Source organism: Artemia sp. Qi Xiang Cuo, chromosome 20 (assembly GCF_049724085.1).
Source record: "Artemia sp. Qi Xiang Cuo chromosome 20, ASM4972408v1, whole genome shotgun sequence".
Lineage (NCBI taxonomy): Eukaryota > Metazoa > Arthropoda > Branchiopoda > Anostraca > Artemiidae > Artemia > Artemia sp. Qi Xiang Cuo.
In genome coordinates this window covers 28114032-28133987 of record NC_142813.1, presented here as the reverse complement: position 1 = coordinate 28133987, position 19956 = coordinate 28114032, and the positions used below count along the sequence as shown (strand labels likewise).

Below are 19956 nucleotides of genomic sequence, written 5' to 3'. Positions count from 1 at the left end.
AACAAGTTTCACTAACAAAAATCAGCATGTAACAAGTTCCACGAACAAAAAAAAATCAGCACACTAAAATTCTTTGATCAAAATCAGTTTCATAAGGAGATAAATCAATGTACACGTTTCAGGAAGAGACAAAACAACATGCAACTAGTTTCACGGACAAAAATCAGCATGCAGCAAAATCCACGAACAAAAAATTAGCAAGCAATAAGTTCCATGAACAAAATCAGTTTCGCGAGGAAAAAAAAACAATTTATGAGTTTAATGAAAGGAAAAAGCAACATGCAACAAGTTTCATGAACAAACAATCTGCACGCAACAACTTCCTCGAATAAAATCTATTTCATGCGGATAAGAAATCAACGTATAAGTTTCACAAAGTGAAAATCAACATGTAACAAGTAACAAAAAACAACGGAAAATCAGAACGTAACAAGTTCCATAAAAAAAATCAGTTTCACGAGGAGAAAAATCTTTGTAGAAGTTTCACGATCAACAATCAGCATTCAACAAATTCCACAAACAAAAAATCAGCACCCTGCAATTTCCTGGAACAATGCTTGGGTCCCAGAAGAATTTCTTGCTAGGGTCCTCTGGTGGCTAGGTTAGGTTGGGGACCCGATGAAATTAGATGCTTGGGTCCCGTTGGAATTGCTTGCTAGGGTCCCGTGTCTTGAACCCCCCCCCCCCTCCATTGGCCTCTTGAAGGTTTCCCCTACAACCATAGGTTTTTGGAGCATAACAAGCAAAGAAATCTCGAAAATGTCTTAGAATTTCTTGAAACATCTTGAAGAAATATGTCTTAGAAAAGGTTTTGAAATGCCTTGAAACGTCTTTTCGGTGAAATTGTTTGCTAGGGGACCCGTTGGAATTGCTCACTAGGGTCCTTCGATAGTTAGGTTAGAACCCTCTGTTGGAATTATTCGCTAGGATTTTGGTTGAATTGGTGAAAGGGTCCTGACTGAATTACTTGCTAGGACCCCTCTCCCATCTTTCTTTTTAATTTACGTATGTTTTTGTTTATATATCATCCTTTTATAAGCCTTTTCATGTTTTGCTTTTTCTATTGACATAGTCCTGTCTCAAGAACGCTGTTTTTCGTTAAAGGCTCTCCGAAATACCTCAATAAAGGCTAAAAATTTAGCTCTAATATCAACCCCCTCCTCTGGAATAGTTTGCTTGGACCGCCTTCCCCCCCCCCATCTTTATTTAATTTACGCATGTTTTTGTTTAAATTTTAACCTTTGTCAGGTTTTTTCATATTTTGATTCTACATTTGCATAGTCTTGTCTCAAAATACGCTTTATTTTCGTCAAGGGGTCTCGGAAATACCTCAATAGTGCCTAAAAATTTACCTCTGATAAAACCCCCTCCTCTGGAATTTACTGCTAGGAGCCCCTATCTTTCTTTAATTTAAGCATGTTTTGTTTATATTTCATTCTTTTTATAGACCTATTCATCTTTTGTTTTTTCCATTTGCATAGGCCTGTCTTAAAAACGCTGTATTTTGTTAAAGGCTCTTGGAAATACCTCAATAGAGCCCAATTTTCTTCTCTAATATCAACCCCCCCCCCAGGAATTTTCTGCTAGAACTCATGCCCATCTTTAATTTACGCATTTGTTTTGTATTTTATCCTATGTCTGGTTTTTTCACGTCTTGTGTTTTCCATTTACATAATCTTGTCTAAAAACGCTGTATTTTAAAAATTTCACTAATTGCACATTTGCCTTGCAAGCAATAACCTAAAATAACTGTAGCACTTCTAAAAAAATAAAAAGAATGCGAAGGCATAGTTTGACGATTAGTTCGTATACATAAAACTTATTTTCAGAATTTCTCTAATTAAACATTTGCCTTAGAAACAATAATTTCTAGAAACAGATTTCCCCCTCTGCACCTCAATTATCGCAGCTGTAGAAAACACATAATCATCCTTCTAGTAAGCGAAACATGGGAATTCTCCTCACATGCAATAAGTTATTTCTAAAATGTATTAGCCAGAATAAATATTATAAATAGACCGCTGGTCCTGGCGTCTGAGGCGTTGTTATATTGGATGGAAATTGATCTTTTGAATTCTAACGAGGACAAAAATCATTAGAATATAAAGATCCTTTCAGAAAAAATTCACTGAAAGAAAAATAAAGTATTATGTAACAACCGGCGTATGTGTCCTCCTCAATCAAAAGCCGGGGAATCCCTCGTGGACTCTGAAAAAATGGTTTGTGTGGGATTGCATCATCCACGAACACTCCCGCTTACTACATAAGAATTAAAGAAAAAATGCTTTGAAAGAAAGAGAAAAAGAAACGTCTTGAAAGAAAAAAACGCCTTGAAAGAAAAAAGAAAAAAAACAGATCAAAAGAATAAACGTCTTGAAATCTCTTAAATAAAAACGTCTTAAGAAACATTTTTAAATGTCTTAATAAACATTCCTCTGTCTGGTGCTGTCATTACGTAATATGTGGGTTGTCATTACGTAAGACCCATATGTGCACTGCCATTAAGTTATTTCCGATAAATCCACTAAGTCACGCATTAGTTCAAACTCTAATTACTAATCCCTCTGTCATGTAACACTTGTTGAGTGACGCACGATTACGTCATCCTCTATCACATAGCACCCGAATGTAAACATTTCCTAACGCCTGCATCTCTTAGAAAACAACCCTATGAGGTAACACACACCTGCTGGCCGGTTGTATAGGGATGCCTTTAAAACAGGGCGCCTTTAAAATTACGGTAGAGATGTCTTTAAACAGGGATGTCTTCAAAATCCTGGGTATTGGTGCCTTTAAAACTGGGTGTCTTTAAAACAGGGCGCCTTTAAAACTACGGCAGAGCTGTCTTTAAAACAGGAATGCCTTTAAAATCCGGGATGTTGGTGCCTTTAAAATAGGGGAGTGTCTCCCATGGCGTCACGGGAAACCAGGGTGTCATGGAATCCAGGGTGTGTGTCACAGGAACCCAGGGTATCATGGAAATCCTATGGGAATCTGCTATGTGTTTCATGGAGTCTGGAACCCTTATACATCTGTTGGGCTATTTTAAACAGACTATCTATCTTATGATTTTGATCGAATGCAATGTAGGGGAAAAGGGCATGAGAGAGGGGCTGGTTATCCTCCGATCAGTTTTAAAGGGCACTTGAACATTTGGTTTATTATCGAATGAGCTTTCTTCGAAATTTATGCAATTACCTCTTCGATGTGATATGCCTCTAGAAAAAATAAAAATAATAAGAACTCATTGAAGCCTTTTGACTTTGGACAAGAGGGAATGCTAGAGCGTTGCCTCTGATTAGATATTCTTTGATTTCCTTACATGATTGTTTCGTCTTGTTTTTTTATATATATCTTATAAATAAAAATCCAAGATTATAGATAATCACGGATTACGTTTGAAGCATCATGTTTTTCATATATAGTGCCTAAATTTCCTATGCTAATTGAACTTTTAGTTAATATGGGTTACAGCTAGGTTACAATTACTAGGTTACAGCTGTCACTGTAACCATGATATTTTGAATAGGCGGTTTTAAACTTCCTCAACTTTACACATCTGGAATGAGTATAAGAGCGACATGCTTTTGTATGTAAATATTGCTGTCAAATTGCTAACTTTCTGAATTTCAATTATCTTTGGCACGGGTCACTCTTTATTGAGAGGTCATAGTCACCAGGCGTTTGATTGGAAAAAGAAGACTTAAGAAACTGTGCAAAACTATTTGGTCTCTAGACTTAGCACTTGTAGTGCATTTGTTAGCCTTTTTTTTAAGAAAACTTTACGGACAAATTTTGAATCTCAGAGTCTGGTCTTCACAGAAACAAAAATCCAGCTGCCAAAATCTGCTTGAATGTACTTACAATCATCCATATGCGAAAAAGAGTTTTTAAAACTAAATTTTTCACAAGATTAAGCAGGATAAATTGTAGTTACAAATAAAAGTATAAACTAATATGTTTTATAAAACAAGACTCTAAACAAAACTAAAGAAATAAAAGAAAGTAAAATGAAGTCTTTCTGTGAAAAAAAACTGTTAATTCTGCCAAGTAAGTCCTTTTTGTTTCATAATAAATTAAAACGTAGTATTGATCATACTTACTTGTATTCAATGTTCCCATATTTACTTATTTTTCCTTTCTCTTTTTTTGCCTTCTCGACATGGCTAGAAAGACTGTCTACGGTAATTATTCAACTAATACGTACAGATGTCCCACTTGTGTAACGCAGCTGCATCGCAGTTGCATATAGATGACTGATTCATTCCTAACTATCCTGTTTCAAATATTAATGTTCCTCATCATTGAATGTCAATATTTCAGGTGTATCCAGTGTGCAAATTACCAATTTCCGTATTCCAGAACAAGCGATTAGAGGAGAAGATTTGACATTAGTTTGTGAATATGATTTGGGGTCAAATAAACTTTATAGCGTAACTTGGACTAGAGGCACTCATGATTTTTACACCTACAAATATTTACCGTCCGGACGACCAACAAAAGGAGTCTTTCAATTACCTGGAATAACCGTAGACGTAAGGTTTAAGTTTACTCTGTATATTTTTCAAGGGCTACCAGAGGCCACTCGTCTTTACAAAGGAGATTTTTACACAGCAATTATTTCGGTATCTTCTTAAGAAATTAGTTCTTATCTTTAATTTATAAGGCAAACTTCCATATCAAATTACCTATATTGGCTCCATTAAAATCAAAGCATAGCTTGCTCTAGGCTGAACTTGCTCGAGGCAAATGTGTGTATGCTGCGTGTGTTTATGCATTTGTATTCTCTTCTTTTGTATATTTTGTTCGCATGTATATATCTTCAGGTGCAGTCTTTCGATTTTGCTGCCTCCCTTTTACCAAAGTAAAAAATGTTTTCCAACTCTAATTCTTTTTTATTTTTGAGCTATTTTTACGTAGTGGCAAGGTAAAATTAAATCTTCTTGGAATAAAGACTGTTTTTTGTGTGATATTCGTTTGCAAGGAAATGACAACATAGAACACACTTTGAATTGCAAAAAAAAGTACAAGGTTCTGGAAAAAACCCTTCTAATTGCGAAATTCCACCAGTGATAGCGGGATTTGAGGAGACCTTTTGAAGACAATTTTAAAGGATGGTCTATGGGATGTGATGGGCTCAAGTTTAGTGGCGTTCTCTTCGAAGCAGAATTTTTATTTTACTGAGACTACCGAGAGGTCAAGGTCTTTGCCACAAAGAATCAGGTCCTTTGAGATTCCTGTTTCTCAATTATGAAAGCCATTCCTTCTTAATTTCTCATCAATTTTCAGAAATATTTGAAAAAAAGTTTTTCAAAGAAAATTAAAGATTAGGAGCTAAAACTAGCAGAATGAAGTCTGTTAATACACTTAACTTCAGAGGAACAGACGTTCCTCTTAAACCAAAACATAGGACAAAAGAAAACAGAATGGATAAGCACGTCGAATCTGAAAATAATAAGTATTACTGTGATTCAACCATTGTCTGGAGCTGCAACCCTCTTTAAGACGAGCTAACTCCTGTCTTGATGTAAGAACGATTTAGACTCTAGGTCCAGACTTGTCTCGCTATGCATGGGGTCGCAGAAATTCAGCCGTTAAAAATTCACTCTTTTTCTGACCGAGTCAATCCACAATTGCAACCTAGTTTCTTAGAAAAAAAGTTTTACAAGTTAAAACAATGACAAAAGATGGGAAAGGTATACCCCCAGATTGATTTTGATCCTTTTAAATTAAACTGGAACTTATGATTTTTTATTTTTGTGAACCCCTTACCAAGTTTAGATGACCATTCAGTCTGTAACAAATGACCAGGAAATAACTAATACATGGAAGACTTATTTATTGTGGGTAAGTCAACTTCTTAGAATCGTGTAGAAGTCAAAGGGGATTCTTAGCATATTGTACCCCTTGAATGCTTTGGTCTGACAACATCAGCACTCTCTGAGTGAAGTTTTAAAGATAGTAATTAAGCAAATTTCTGGCATTCTTGATTGGGCATAAGAACTGCATACCGTTATAATTTGCACACCTGCAGAACCTCACATTTCTTTTCCTGAAGCTTCAAAAAAAACTAATATTAATGTTGTTTTCAATAATTTGAAACATATTTTTTTTATTTTTAGGAAAAGTTATCAACTGATTCAAAAGTTGTGATCAAGAACCTCCAGCTAAGCGCAACGGGTCTTATTGAATGTGCGGTGACCGCAGAACACACTTTTATAACGGATAGCCGGAAACAGTTCTTGGCTGTCTTAGGTATGCATATATGCTAGTATTAAATTTTTGTTACAAATAACATGCCAAGAAAAAAATACCTCCAAATAGAAATGTCAGTCAAAGCATTTTCTTTATTGGCCAAAATTCAGTACAATTAAAAGAAAGAAAAAAAAACAGCTTGAAAACCATTTTTGGCTAAACGTAAATTAAAAACTTCGAATATTTAAATCATACCTTGTTTTAAAATATAATTAAAGCCATTTTTAAATCCTGCATTGTGCCAGATTTTTAATGTCGCATAATTTTATTTTTGTATTAACTGCTTATGCAATACAGTTACTAATAAAACAAGTGACATTATTTATCTTTATAAGCATAAGAAACATAAGAAAGGAATTTTTTCCTTTGTCTGAAATGGCAATCATAATTCACTGCCATTTTAGAGCATTGATCAAAACCGGGGGGTTTTCAGACGTAGGGCACATGCACCTCTAGAGATGCAATAAAAGTCATTGAGTGTGTGAGCAAGCATTTTTGGGTTTGATTTTGCGAAGTTTTAAATGCAGCTGTGCAACAGGGAATACACATGATGTAATATTACAGAAATGTCTTGTATCTGTTTAAAAAGAGGGTTAAAGATCTTTTAACAAGACTTGAAAAGATGGGTGAATATAAAATTGAAATAGAGGCAAAATCTTATGGTAAAGTTTGAAAAGATATGAAGCTGAGAAAGTCAGGTCTCAGTTTTTCGCTATAGGATTTATCCTATTTTTTTTTATCCAATTATAGAATCCTAGATTATACTTGCAAACAAATTTCCAACCCCTGAAAGGAGTTACTTACTTACTTTTACTTACAGACATGAGTTAACTTTGTAAAGAATTAGCAGTATTAACTTCTTTAATTTATTTTAGATATACCATCCGAGCCACCCAATATACGCCCATTTCATCCCATTCAAAATTACAAAACTGGTGAAAAGATATCTCTTTCATGCGAAACTCTTCCTTCCTCTCCAGCATCAAATATAACATGGTCTATCAACGGTAAAAAGGTAATTTTTTTCTTTTTCATTGAAAATGAAGTTTTTTTTTACTTTAGAAAGATTTCAGTCAAATCGAATCATACAGTTCATGATAAATATTTGTAAATAAGGAGCCAATAGTAATCAAAACTGTAAGGTTCAATAAAAATATATACCTCATTTAATTTTTTTTTTTAGTTACTCTAAACATGTGAAACTCATAAAAATTAAAGTTGCCCAGTATAAGTCACAAAGCTGAAAACTCCCCCTAATTTTTGCGAAAATGGATAACTCCCACATTAGGGAGTGATCCTGATGAAAATTACACCATAAATTTCAGCTTGCCAGAGATCCTTATTGCAGGATTTTTAAGCCCAAATATATACAAAAAAAGTTTTTCAGGAAGGACTATAAAAAATGCGTTTCTTTTTCTTCCAAGAATGAGTTTATCAAATCAATAATTATATGATATCGACAAAGGGGCCTTAAAAGTGGAAATTGGATGTTTTAATACATTTTTAAGTAGCAAAGAAGATTGCACCACACTTAAGACAGTCTTGGATCAAACACTACATTATAAAAACTCTACCAAATTAGTGATCTCCTTGTTAATAGAAACCCAAACAAAAAAAAATATATCGATTTCAATAAGTGTAGCATCAAAATCTAATATTTATGATGGTTCTAAATATGGAACTATTATTAACTTTAAAGTTGGCCATCAAAAACTATTACAAATTTCAACAAATGAAAATTTGCATTCTTTTCATAAAAAGGGGCTAAATTCTCTCAAAAAGGAGTGCAATTTCATGAAACTAACATGTATGAGAACCCTAACCTGCTATTTATAAAATATAAAATGATGTATTTTTTAGAGAAACAATCAGAAGTGTGCGTGTTTGTTTTCCCCCAGGGCTTACTGTATCAGGCCAGTAGTCGTAAATTAAAGGAAGAGAACACAAACTTAAAGATCTAGTGCCTTTTTTTTAAGTAATTAATTAAAAAAAACCTTTTCCACAAAAGAAGTTTTTCAAAGAAAGTAAAGAGCTCTATTAAGCCAAATTTGGGCAGAAATAAGTTCAAATAATCTTCCAAGCGCAAAACTACCACAACTCACCATCAATAAATGAATAAAACTCAAAACAAACAGAAATCACAATGAAAAACTGCGTCAAACTCAAACCAAGCAAAAGTTAACATGAGTAGGCCTGGCAACCCCCATGCGTTCTGAAGAACAGAAATAATTTGGACTTTACTGAACAAAAAGGACAGTGGATTGTCAGTTTCATATTCATATACTAATATTCCTTAAAGTTTTGATATTTTTTTTATTTATTCAAGTAAAAAATTGAAAAAGGTTTAAACTGTACTTTGTTTTCAGTAAATTGCAAATTAGATTTTGTTCTTCAGGGTACATGGGAGTTATCAGCCCTACTCATGTTAATTTTCTCTTGTTTTGAGTTTTACGGGGTTATTTATTGTAGTTCTGTTTGTTTTGAGTTTCATTTATTTGTTGATGGTGATTTGTGGTAGTTTTACGCTTGGAAGATTATTTGACTTTATTTTTGCTAAAATTTGGCTTAATAGAGCTTTTTACTTTTGTTGAAAATCTGTTCAGCTGAAAACAGTTTTTAATTAATTGCTGTTTGTTTTTTATTACTTACTTACTTACTTATTTTACTTTATTAATAAACACAATTATAGCACTTCACAATTTACAACTACTGCACTAATGAAACAACCTTAGTTTTTGCTGGCGTGCAGTAAAATGGCTAGCCATTTAAAAAACACACGAACAAACAACAACTAAATAAAACAAAAAAGGGAGGGAAAAAAACAAACCAAATTCCTACACATTATCAATTCCAAATTAACTTCTACCTCCCCGACCTCCCTACCCTAGGACCTCCCATCCACCCGTTCTTCCCTACCATATCCATTCACCCTACCACTCCCATCCACCCGTTACTCACTGCCACCCTGACCACCCGAACCTCCCAACCACCCCTTCCTCATTCAAAAATAAATAAATAATATTAATGATGATAAATCAAATCAAATTTACATATTTATTAACCATTTTTTAATAAATATTCTTTTACTTTTCTCTTAAAATCCAAAAAGTGATCAGCCACTCTAATGCTCACTGGTAAAGAATTCCAGACGGCAGTTCAAAGAAACTGTAGTCAGAATCCTGATTTTGCGATTCTTCTAAGCTCAACCACCAAATTTTCACTGTTACTCATATCATATGCATGAATATCACAGTTAGCACGGTAAATATCACGAAAAATACTTGGGACTAGATTATGCATACACAGGAAGACAGAAACTGCTGCTTGATAGTCACGTACTTGACCCACATTGAGCAACCTTATAGCCCTGAAGCAAGCGCTTGTATCGTTCACATCTTTCACATAGTTGCCTATGATTCTCACTGCTTTGTTTTGAAGAATTTGAACTCTTTTGAAGTTGCTGCTCCAGATCAGACAACCATATGATTTGTATGGATAGATAATGGAGTGGTAAATCATCAGCAGAATCTGCTTCAGCAAAAAATGCTGAAGTCTACCGAGCATCCCAATTCCTCTTGCAATTTTGGCAGAAATAACATCACTATGATGCTTCTATGAAAGGTTTCAGTCTATGAAAAATCCTAGATAACGTACACTATTAACTTGCTTCATTGGCTTTCCAGAGAGCATAACTAGACCGCTAGTATCAACAGGTGTGCCTGCTATGGAGAAAGTCATTAGGAAAGTTTTTTTTTCACGTTGACACGCAGTAAACTGAGGTTCATAAAAATCTCCGGTCTTCTTAGCTCATAATTAGCTTTCAACACCAGCCCTTCAGTTGATTTCACACACTGTCAAAGCTGTATCATCAACAAACGTAGTAACACAGACATCTTGAAGATAAAAGCGCACTGCGTCGACGTACACAAGATAAAGCAGGGGACCTAAAACTGAACCTTGCGGTACTCCACATTTTAATTGATAAGCAGACGAAGACACACTCTTTAGCACTTCACGCAGAGATCTTCCACGAAGATAACTATCAAACCACAAATTCCCATACACTTGAGTCTGTCAAGCAAGATCTTGAAATCTATGGTATCGAATGCCTTTCTAATATCAATGAAAATTGACATAGGCAAATCGCCTTTATCCGACGCACCACTAACGCACACCACTAATTGCTGCAAGGCATGCGTTGCGGAGTGCCCCTTACGGAATCCAAATTGAGTCTCACTGAGTAAACTGTGAGAGTAACCTGGAGTAAATCGTAGAGGCGTTTGTGGACGACTTATTCTAATATTTTTGAACAAAAGAGGTAAAATCGATATTAGTCTCAAGTTTTCAGTATTAATTCTGCAGCCACCTCTATGGAGGGGTATAACCTTCGCGACTTTAAGCTGTTCAGAGAACTTACCCTTTTCTAGAGAAAAGTATTGACGTAGTATTTTTCACTGAGAAAAAAGTTATGTCTTTTCGGGTTTTTTCTTTGGCTTGCTCTTTGTACATTGGAAAACCTTTTTTCCAGCAATGATTAATGCTGACGCAAATACCATTGTCTGATTTGATTTTTTACCTCTTCAAGTTGACCAGAAAAATTAAACTTAATATCATTCCCAGAACATTCTATCTATGCTCTTTGACAACCTGGATACACATATACTCTTTTGATTTTTTTTTAATTGTATAGCAGTAATAGCTGTAGCAGCAATGGTAGCAGCATGTGCATAGCAGCTTTGGTTTCTTTAACATCCCCTTCAACACACTCTGAAAGTTTCAACTTAATACCATCAACCGTTTCTGAAGCATTTCTGATACGTCCTCTCGACAAAATGTGTGAGAATATTGTTCTCGATTTAGTTCCATACAGTCTATATACATTCCAATTTTTTTCGCCTTAATATCCTTTCTTTTAATAGCAGCAGTAGTAGTAATAGCAGTAGAATTAACAGCAGTAGCTATTGCTTTAGTGGCAGTAGTGGTAATAAAAGTAGTAAAATAGTAGCAGCAATAGCAGTATACAGGGGTGGATCCAGGATTTTTTTTTTGGGGGGGGGGGGGGTGTAAAATAGGCTGATCGGAAAAACATTTTTTAGGGAGGGGGGCCAAAATAGGTTGATCCGATATACTTGCGTTAGGAGCAAGTTTAATTAACGCAAACGTGAGTTGATTAAGTAAATTAAACTACTTTAGAATACGCTAGGGGGGGGGGAGTGCACCCTCATAGCCCCTCCCCCTCTGGATCCGCCACTGGTAGTATAAGTAAAAGCAGTAGCATTAGGAAACAAATATTTCATTTTGGTTAGTTCAACATCTCCAACAACAACGAGTGTTTATAAAAAGTAACGCATTATCTAAGTAGTTTTTTCAAAGTAAAACATCAAAACTATGATCAAGAAAATCAAATAAAAATTTGTAATTCAGTAGTTTTAGTTTGATTTTGAATGCCGAATGTCAGTATATTTGATACCTTTATACTTCATAACTGTAAAAAATAATTTTTTTTTCAAAGTGACAACTAAATAAACACCATCACTCCTGGAAAAAAAAATTGATAAGAAAACACAAAAAACGTATCTGTTCAGGGGAAAATACAGAAATATAGCATTCCGCCTAGGGGAAACATTTCTGATTATTGTGGCTTCATACATCAGCTCATAGGTATTCTTGCAATGCAATCAAAATTTGACAGCATATTTTTACCGAAATCGTCCTTATTAAGTTGTTTTCCAAGTGTTTTCTATAATTATGCAAACTTTCTTGTGTTCCAATAACTACACTAAGTATTAATAACCAAATACATATTTAAGATTACCATAGAAAGCTGATTCTTTGACTGAATGATATCAATAGTTAGGCTCTTATGCTTTCGTTATTGACAAGGATCGTTATTTCCTTATTATTCATTACTATGAAGATTTAGTTTTTTTTTTTTTTTTGCTCCAAAGAAATCATATAGAAAAAATGTTTGTGGAAAACTTGTTAGGGGTCACTCAACCACAAATTAGAACTTATATGTCAAAATCTATTGGAAGGCAGCCAACAATGGGGCAACAAACATTTTTCCATGGTTTTTCCCTATTCTGCTTTTTCCCTTTGGTTTCCTTATAATTACTATATAGTCCCAAATTTTCAGGTGAGGCCCTGACCCCTCTGCCCCCCTTCCCGGTGCCCACGGCCTCGTTAAGCCAAAAATGAGTAGAAATAAATTGTTGTAATAATGAATGAGTAGGCCTGCGAATACCGATAAAATTGTTGCTCTAAAGGTCAAGTGTGAAATTTGGTCTACTCTCTCATAACAGGCTAAACTGAGGGATGCTAAGGAACTTCAAGTGCAGCGGACAATTGTTCATTCAACATTTTGTGTTTTAGAGGCAGCAAGTGCGATTCTTGAGCTTGAAAATGAGTATATCAAAGAAAAGGTTGTTAAAAACCTTACAGATGCAGTTCACATGCTCTACCTCACCAATTATGATCTAAGTCTAAAAAGACTGTCATGCGATGAAATTTGAAGTGAGCCCAGATCCAACTGTAGCATCAGCTTTATGGGCTCCTGAGGTTAAAGTCACGGAGTTTCTTTTTGGCAAAGATGTTGCCAAAACAACGTCTGAAGCCAAATCCGTGGCGGATTTGAAAAAATCATTTGGAAGACCAAAAAACGTGCAAGGGGGGTCTACCGTTATCGCCGATGGCAGAACGAGACCCCCGTCCAAATTATTGCAGAAGGCAGGGCCAGGACCGTCAAGAGAGGTCCAAATTCCAGAATTTCCAGAAAAGGGATCGCAAATAGCTGGTACATACTATTTAACATACCCCGCCCTTGATTCTTATGATTTTGTGGTTAATTTCAATAGGCAGTCACAACATTTGGCTGATAAGTTCAAAGCGGGGAGAATTAGTAAGTACATCTCAAAATGGCAGTCAACAACCAGTGATTTGCATATTTTGAATATTGTAGCCTCGGGGTATAAGATTGAAAATGAGAAAACACCATTAAAACCTTTGAAAACAAAAAACAAAAATTTTACGTTTGAAGAAATACAGGCTATAAGAAAAGAAGTTGAAATTTTGTTGCATAAAGGTGTTATTGTTAAGGTACCCGAGTTCAGAAAAAAGGAAATATGTTGTATTTCTCCCGTTTTTACGGTCCAGAAGAAAGATTGGTCTAATCGGCTTATTCTGAGTCTTAAAAAATTAAATGAAAGCATTAAATATTACCAATTTAAAATGGAAAGTGTTCAGTCTGTAGTTCTTTTAATGACAAAAATTGTTATATGGCTTCTATTAACTAACTAACTAACTAACAACTCACCGCAGCACCAAGCCGCCTGAGGTCAACATAGCTACGCACGATCCTCCTCCACCCCAATCTATTCAAAGCCTCCCTTTTTACACCCGCCCACGATGTTCCCATTTCCTTTAAATCTTTCTTTATGACGTCCTCCCACCCCAGACGGGGACGACCTGCTTTCTGTTTAGCTCTAAATGGTTGGCCGAAAAAAAAATCTTCGGCAATCTGTCATCCTTCATCCGCACAACGTGTGCTAACCACCTCAATCTTTCTTTCATTATAGCCCTAGAGAGAGGTATTGAACCACATTTTTCGTATAGCCTATTGTTTGAAATACGGTCAGTCAGCCATGTACCCAGAACAATCCTTAAGCAATTTCTCTGGAAAACATCTAGCAAATCTTCATCCACTTTTCGGAGCGTCCATGCTTCAGAGCCATATTTGACCACTGTCATCACTGTAGCTTCTAATATTCTAATCTTGGTTTGCAGACTTATCTTCCTATTCTTCCCGACCTTTTTTAACTGTGAAAAAACACCCTGAACCTTGGCTATTCTACTTTTAACATCTTCACTGCTTCAGCCATCTTTACTAATAATACTACCAAGGTAACTGAAGCTTCCCACCTGAACTGTCTTTTCGTTACTAATACTTCACCTTTTCATCCTAACTTATTCTTAGCCTTAATGATTGATTCTTCTTAAATTCAATTTACAAGTCTATTCTAGCACCCTGAACTTGCAAAATCTCTAAAATTTTATTCATTTTGCTCACACTTTCATCTAGGATGCTTAAATCATCAGCATAATCCGAGTCCAGGAGACTATTTTCTCCCCATTTGATTCCGTGGTCTCCCATTGCCTTTCCTGTGCTCCTTAAGACAAAGTCCATCAAAATAATCCATATAAAGGGGGATAGACCACAGCCCTGCTTAACTCCTGATTTAATACAAAACCAGCTGCTAACCTCATTTCCTTCCTTAACCGCAGCAGTGCTATTCTCGTACATAGCACTAATCACTTTAATGTATTTGTCTGGTATACCATACAAGGATAAGAAGAAGAAGAAGAAGGATTTATTGAAAAAAAAACATATCAACAAAAAATTATTGCTGCCTCCCCTAAAAAGCAAAGCTTGTCCGTGGGGGAGGTAGAAAAAACAAAATCCTTAACACAAAGAACACTTGGCCACCGACACCACTAATACTATCACACTAAACAATAAACTCAAAATAATATCATATATTATACATCCTCTGGGAACATCATATCAACAAAACCCCCACAATAAATAAATCAATTAATCAGTCAAAACTCATATTCAGCAAAAAGCAGTTCCTTAATGATTTTTCTAAAAATATTGGGGTCACCAATAGTCTTAATATCACTATTCAAACTATTCCAATTCCGCGTACCTCTGTAAAGAACAGAAAAACATGAACGGGAAGATATACCTCCAGGTATACAAAAGTTCACGCTAACCATTTTATAATGAGAATGAACATTATACCTTATGGATAATAAATCACCAAAACAACAAGGATGAATATCCTGCTGCAGTCCAAAAATAAACCACAATACATAGAATTCACGAAGGTCTGCAGCCGGCAAAGTTTTTAAAGCTGGGTAAATTTCTCGAACAGACATACGTGGAGATATACCGGCTAAAATTCTTACTGCATGATTTTTTAGAACTCTCATTGGTTTTAGGGTAGAAGAAAAAGTAGAGAGCCAAATATTTGAACAATAAAGTATATACGGGTGTATTAAAGAAAAATAAAGATGGCGAAGGACAAACTTGGAAAAACAATGTTGGAGTTTCTTCATTATACCGAGATTTCTTTCCAGAATTTTGCTAGTTAAAATAACATGTTCCTTAATAGATAGAGTTTCATCTATTACAATCCCAAAGTATTTAAAAGACGCAGTCCGTTTTATAACACCTTTGGGCATATCTAATTCCTTGATCTATGGGTAAAAGTTTGATGATCGCGAGAAAATAATAAAGTTAGACATAGCCATGTTAATCCTTAATTTATTTACCCTCAGCCATGCTATACCTCTATTAACTGATTCCTTCATGGAAATCTGCAGCAACTCCGCTGTCTTAGCTGTGCTAATGGCTGTTGTGTCATCAGCAAAAAGTGAAACCGTTTCATTAGTCGGGTTTACCGTTAATTCATTTATTCTATAGCAAAAATTATTTAGACAATTTGGTAAATCATTAATAAATATCAAGAATAATATAGGACCGAGAACTGATCCTTGTGGAACACCTATTTCAATACGCTTTTTTTCGGAAGAAGAAGGAACACCTATTTCACTACACTTTTTTTCGGAACCAGAATTTTTTCGCTGTACATACTTATCTATATTAATTATAAAACTTCTTAAAAAATTTAATGATTTACACATCAAACCACACACCTTCCGATTCTTAAGTATGAGTGCATGATCCACCTGGTCAACAGCTTCAGTAGTTTCTAAAAATATAGTAATTACTTTAAAACATTAGTTTTATACCTCATTAGTAATAGTTGTCAAATAAATCATCGCCTGTTCCATTGTCCTTTTTCTACGGAACCCGAATTGTGTCTCTACCAGTAACTTATGATCCTCCAAAAAACTCATCATTCTAATACTAACACACTTCTCTAAAACACGGGAAATGATGGGTAAAACAGATATCGGTCTATAGTTTCCTGGGTCGTTTTGAATACCACCCGTATGAAATGGGGTTATACGGGCAGCTTTAAAACAGTCTGGGAATTTTCTTTGACGAAAACACTCATTAATTAACCCACATAAAACTTCAGCCATAACAGGAAAAATACATTTAAGTGTTTTTGGAATAATATGATCGCTACCAGATGAGTTACTACGCAAACCATAAATAATTTTTTTAATTTCATCAACTGTTGAAAGTTAAAAGAGAAGATACACATCAATGGTGTCCCCCAATAATGACTTGAATGTTGTATCACCACATTCAGGTACAACCGACATATTTAAAATCAGATCAATATTCGAAAAATAACTCTAAAATTCATTTCACATGTCCTTTTCAGAGTTCAAAGTCTTTCCCATTACACTAACTAATTTATCAGGTACACTATTTATTTTTAATCCAATCACTTCTTTTATTAGTCCCCAGGTTTTCTTAGGGCATCCTTCAACCTCCTTAAACTTTTTCTCAAAATATTTCTTTTTTTAATTTCTTAAAATTGTATTCAACCTATTTCGATAAATTTTATATAATTGCTTATTTTTTCGTGTCGGGTTACTTATTTGAGCTCTGAACAATTTATCTCTTACATTTATTTGCTTCAAAATCACAGGACTAATCCAAGGTTTTCTACTTGAGTGCTTTCTATTAAACGGTTTCAATATGACTACTAGACTTATCAAACTCTGCCACTTTTCATAAAATAAAACAAACTTTGAATTAGCGCCCTGAACATCGTACCAATCCACCTTTTCTATATCATTTTTAAGTTTTACCATCGCACTTTTACTGATCACTGTAATCCTTGATTTTTTGCCTTTAACCTCCTTCGTGACAGTTCTAAAGCTAGCTGCAACTCCAAAGTGGTCGGATACATCGTTGATAAGGACCCTGGGAAGCCTCCAGGGCACATTAGAAAGGATGTTATCCAGAAGCTTAGCTGATGTTCCCATAATTCTTGTAGGGATATTTATACAAGGATGAAACCCATTAGATAAACTTCTATTAATAAATTCAGTGCTAGCAGAAGACTGATCTATAAGGTCAATATTAAAGTCCCCCATAATAAAACAAGGCATAGAGTTAATTGGAAGTTTCATTAATTGTTCTTCAAATAGGTCCATAAAGTCTTGGAGCAAGCTCTGTGGAGGTCTATATACTACAACAATACAAAAATTCAAATTCTCTCTAGTTATATGTAAAACAAAACACTCGCAAACTTTCTCTCTATATATTGTAAGATCTTCTCTTATTGAAACCTTATAATCAGCCTGAATGTAAGCTGCTAGGCCTCCACGTTGGTAATACTCGCGATTCCTTACATATAAATTATAACCAGGGATATGTAGTAATTGCAAGTTATTATCATTTAACCACGTTTCAGTTAAAGCGATTACCTGAAAGACATTAGTATTTATTAATTCCGATAAAAAAAAAATTATGCGCAGAATTCAATCCCTGACAATTCAAATGAAAAATGTTAAGGCCAAAATGGCTCCTATCACAATACAAGGGTAGTGCCCATTCTTTAAAAATATACCTTGATGGTTCATTTGTGAAAATCTCAGTGGCATTAATATCTAAATTTCTATTTATTCTTTCATTAAACTGGCTGGAAAAATCAACCCTTCGACTTTCAAGTTGCAGGAGAGTGCTGTTCGCAGGAGGAAAAACGATATCTCTAACCATCATCAATAAAAGTTAATGTTTGTGACGGTAGAGGGTGGCGGTGGCAAAAAAAAATCATTATCTACTAAACATATATCTAGACCTTGATAAATACAAAAAAAAATAACAAAATATATTCTGGCAAAGCGGACATACAATTTAAAAAAGCACATTATTGCAAGCTTCATGGCACAAAGCAAAACCATTCAAAAAGACATCAGCCCGCTACCACCCACTCAAAATAATTTCACATTAATAAACATTTTAAATTATTTACTCAAAAATAAAAATTATCATTAACCCAAACATTTCAAATTCATCACTATCAACTTTTCCATATCTATTTGATTAAACCAAGCGAAAAAGAAAAGATAATTAACCAATAAGTAAACTAAACACATTCAATAAAACACTCCTTTTTTGGCACCTCTGGAAGCTGTGGAGGGAGGAGGCTTATGTGCTAGTTCCTCAATCCATTCATCACACGTAAACTTCACTTTCGTACCACCCGGACGTTCAAACTGAAGATATGGTGGAACTGTGTTTGATACCCATGAAATGATACCCATCGTTTTAAGACACTATTTTTTTTCATATAGTTTTTTTCTTGCCTCTCTCACAGAAAATGGGGCATCATCACTCACATAAATGTTTCCCTGGTTTGCTATCTTTCTTCCTTTAAGCTTCTTCCCATTTTTAAGGATTTCAATCTTGTTTCCATGGTTTTTTACATTAACCTTAAAATATTTCTTACCCTTTTTTATTGCAACAACCGACAAATGGGGTATCATTGGTAAATTTAGTCCATCCGTACATATCTCGGTAAACATACGTTTGGCTTGATCTTCATCCTCACAGACTGCATTCCATACAACCACATTGTTTTCGTTAGGCTGATATTCTGCAGCCATAAGCCTATCAGACATACATAAGGTCTTTTCTTTAAAATATTTAACTTCTGACTGCAGGTTTAAATTATCATTTTTCAACAAAGAAATGTCATTTTCTACAGCACTTGTAAAAGACTTGATCCCGGAGAATTCAGATCTTAGGACTAATTACTCTGATTCAATTGCTTTCATTCTATTTTCTGCAACAATGAATCGCTGTCCAATTGATTTGACTGAGCTGTGAGTTTCACGCATAATGTCCATCATCTTTGCAAATTCCTCTGATAGGGTCATTAACGAAACCTGAGCTGTCACTGGCTTCCGAATATCTGGATTTCCTGACGTATTTGGGGTACTTGTGGCAATATCCTCGCTAGAATCAATATCTGGACGACTCCTTTTATTTTTTTCTTGCCCATCTTAACTTAGTAATAGCTAAAATTGACTTATTGGCAAAAGAAGAAACCACCAGTCCTTAATCAGTCCTTTTTTTCCACAGTACTATTGCTTTGATCTCATATCTCGAATAGTTTCAGCCTTAAATCACTTTGAAGGAATAATAGCTAAAGATTTCCGTTGTTGAGTTTTGTTTAGGGAAAGGCTTGTATTTTCAGCTTGTACAAAGTTTTCATTATATCACAGCATGCAGATAATTTAGCAATAATCCATCGTCATTCATTTCATTACGTGATTCATAGAGTGGGCGATAGCAAGCAATACGGTCTTAACCGGTTGAGCAATGAATCATGACTGAAAACCTCAGATTTCTGACCTCAGAGCCACCATATTTAAGAAACTCATAAAACCTTTACTAAAGCTCTTCTATCAACAGAAGCGAACGCTTGCTCATAATCTATACAACTGAGGACCAAAGGTGTTTGAATACTAAGAAACTTCTCAATTAATAGCCTAAGAGTGAAAATTTGGTTGACACATCCTCTACCTTTTCTAAAACCACTCTATTCTTCTCTTAAAACTTTGTCTACAATATCTCTCATTCTAAAAAGTATCATATTACTAAGTAATTTACTACCTACAAAGACCAGACTAATACCTCGATAATTACCACATTCACTTTTATCACCTTTCTTATAAAGTGGCTTAATTAAGGTTTTCCCAAAATCGTTA

At 34.9% G+C, this 19956-nt stretch overlaps 1 protein-coding gene across 1 annotated transcript in view; it reads left to right on the top strand.

Annotated features, from left to right (window-relative positions):
- The window catches only part of LOC148940061 (uncharacterized), a 99423-nt gene that overhangs the window by 27084 nt on the left and 52383 nt on the right, over window positions 1-19956 (top strand). The window contains exons 2-4 of the mRNA XM_089106201.1: window positions 4324-4535; window positions 6123-6255; window positions 7131-7270. Of these exons, the coding sequence (XP_088962327.1) occupies window positions 4324-4535; window positions 6123-6255; window positions 7131-7270 (485 nt within the window). The remainder of the gene's footprint in view (window positions 1-4323; window positions 4536-6122; window positions 6256-7130; window positions 7271-19956) is intronic.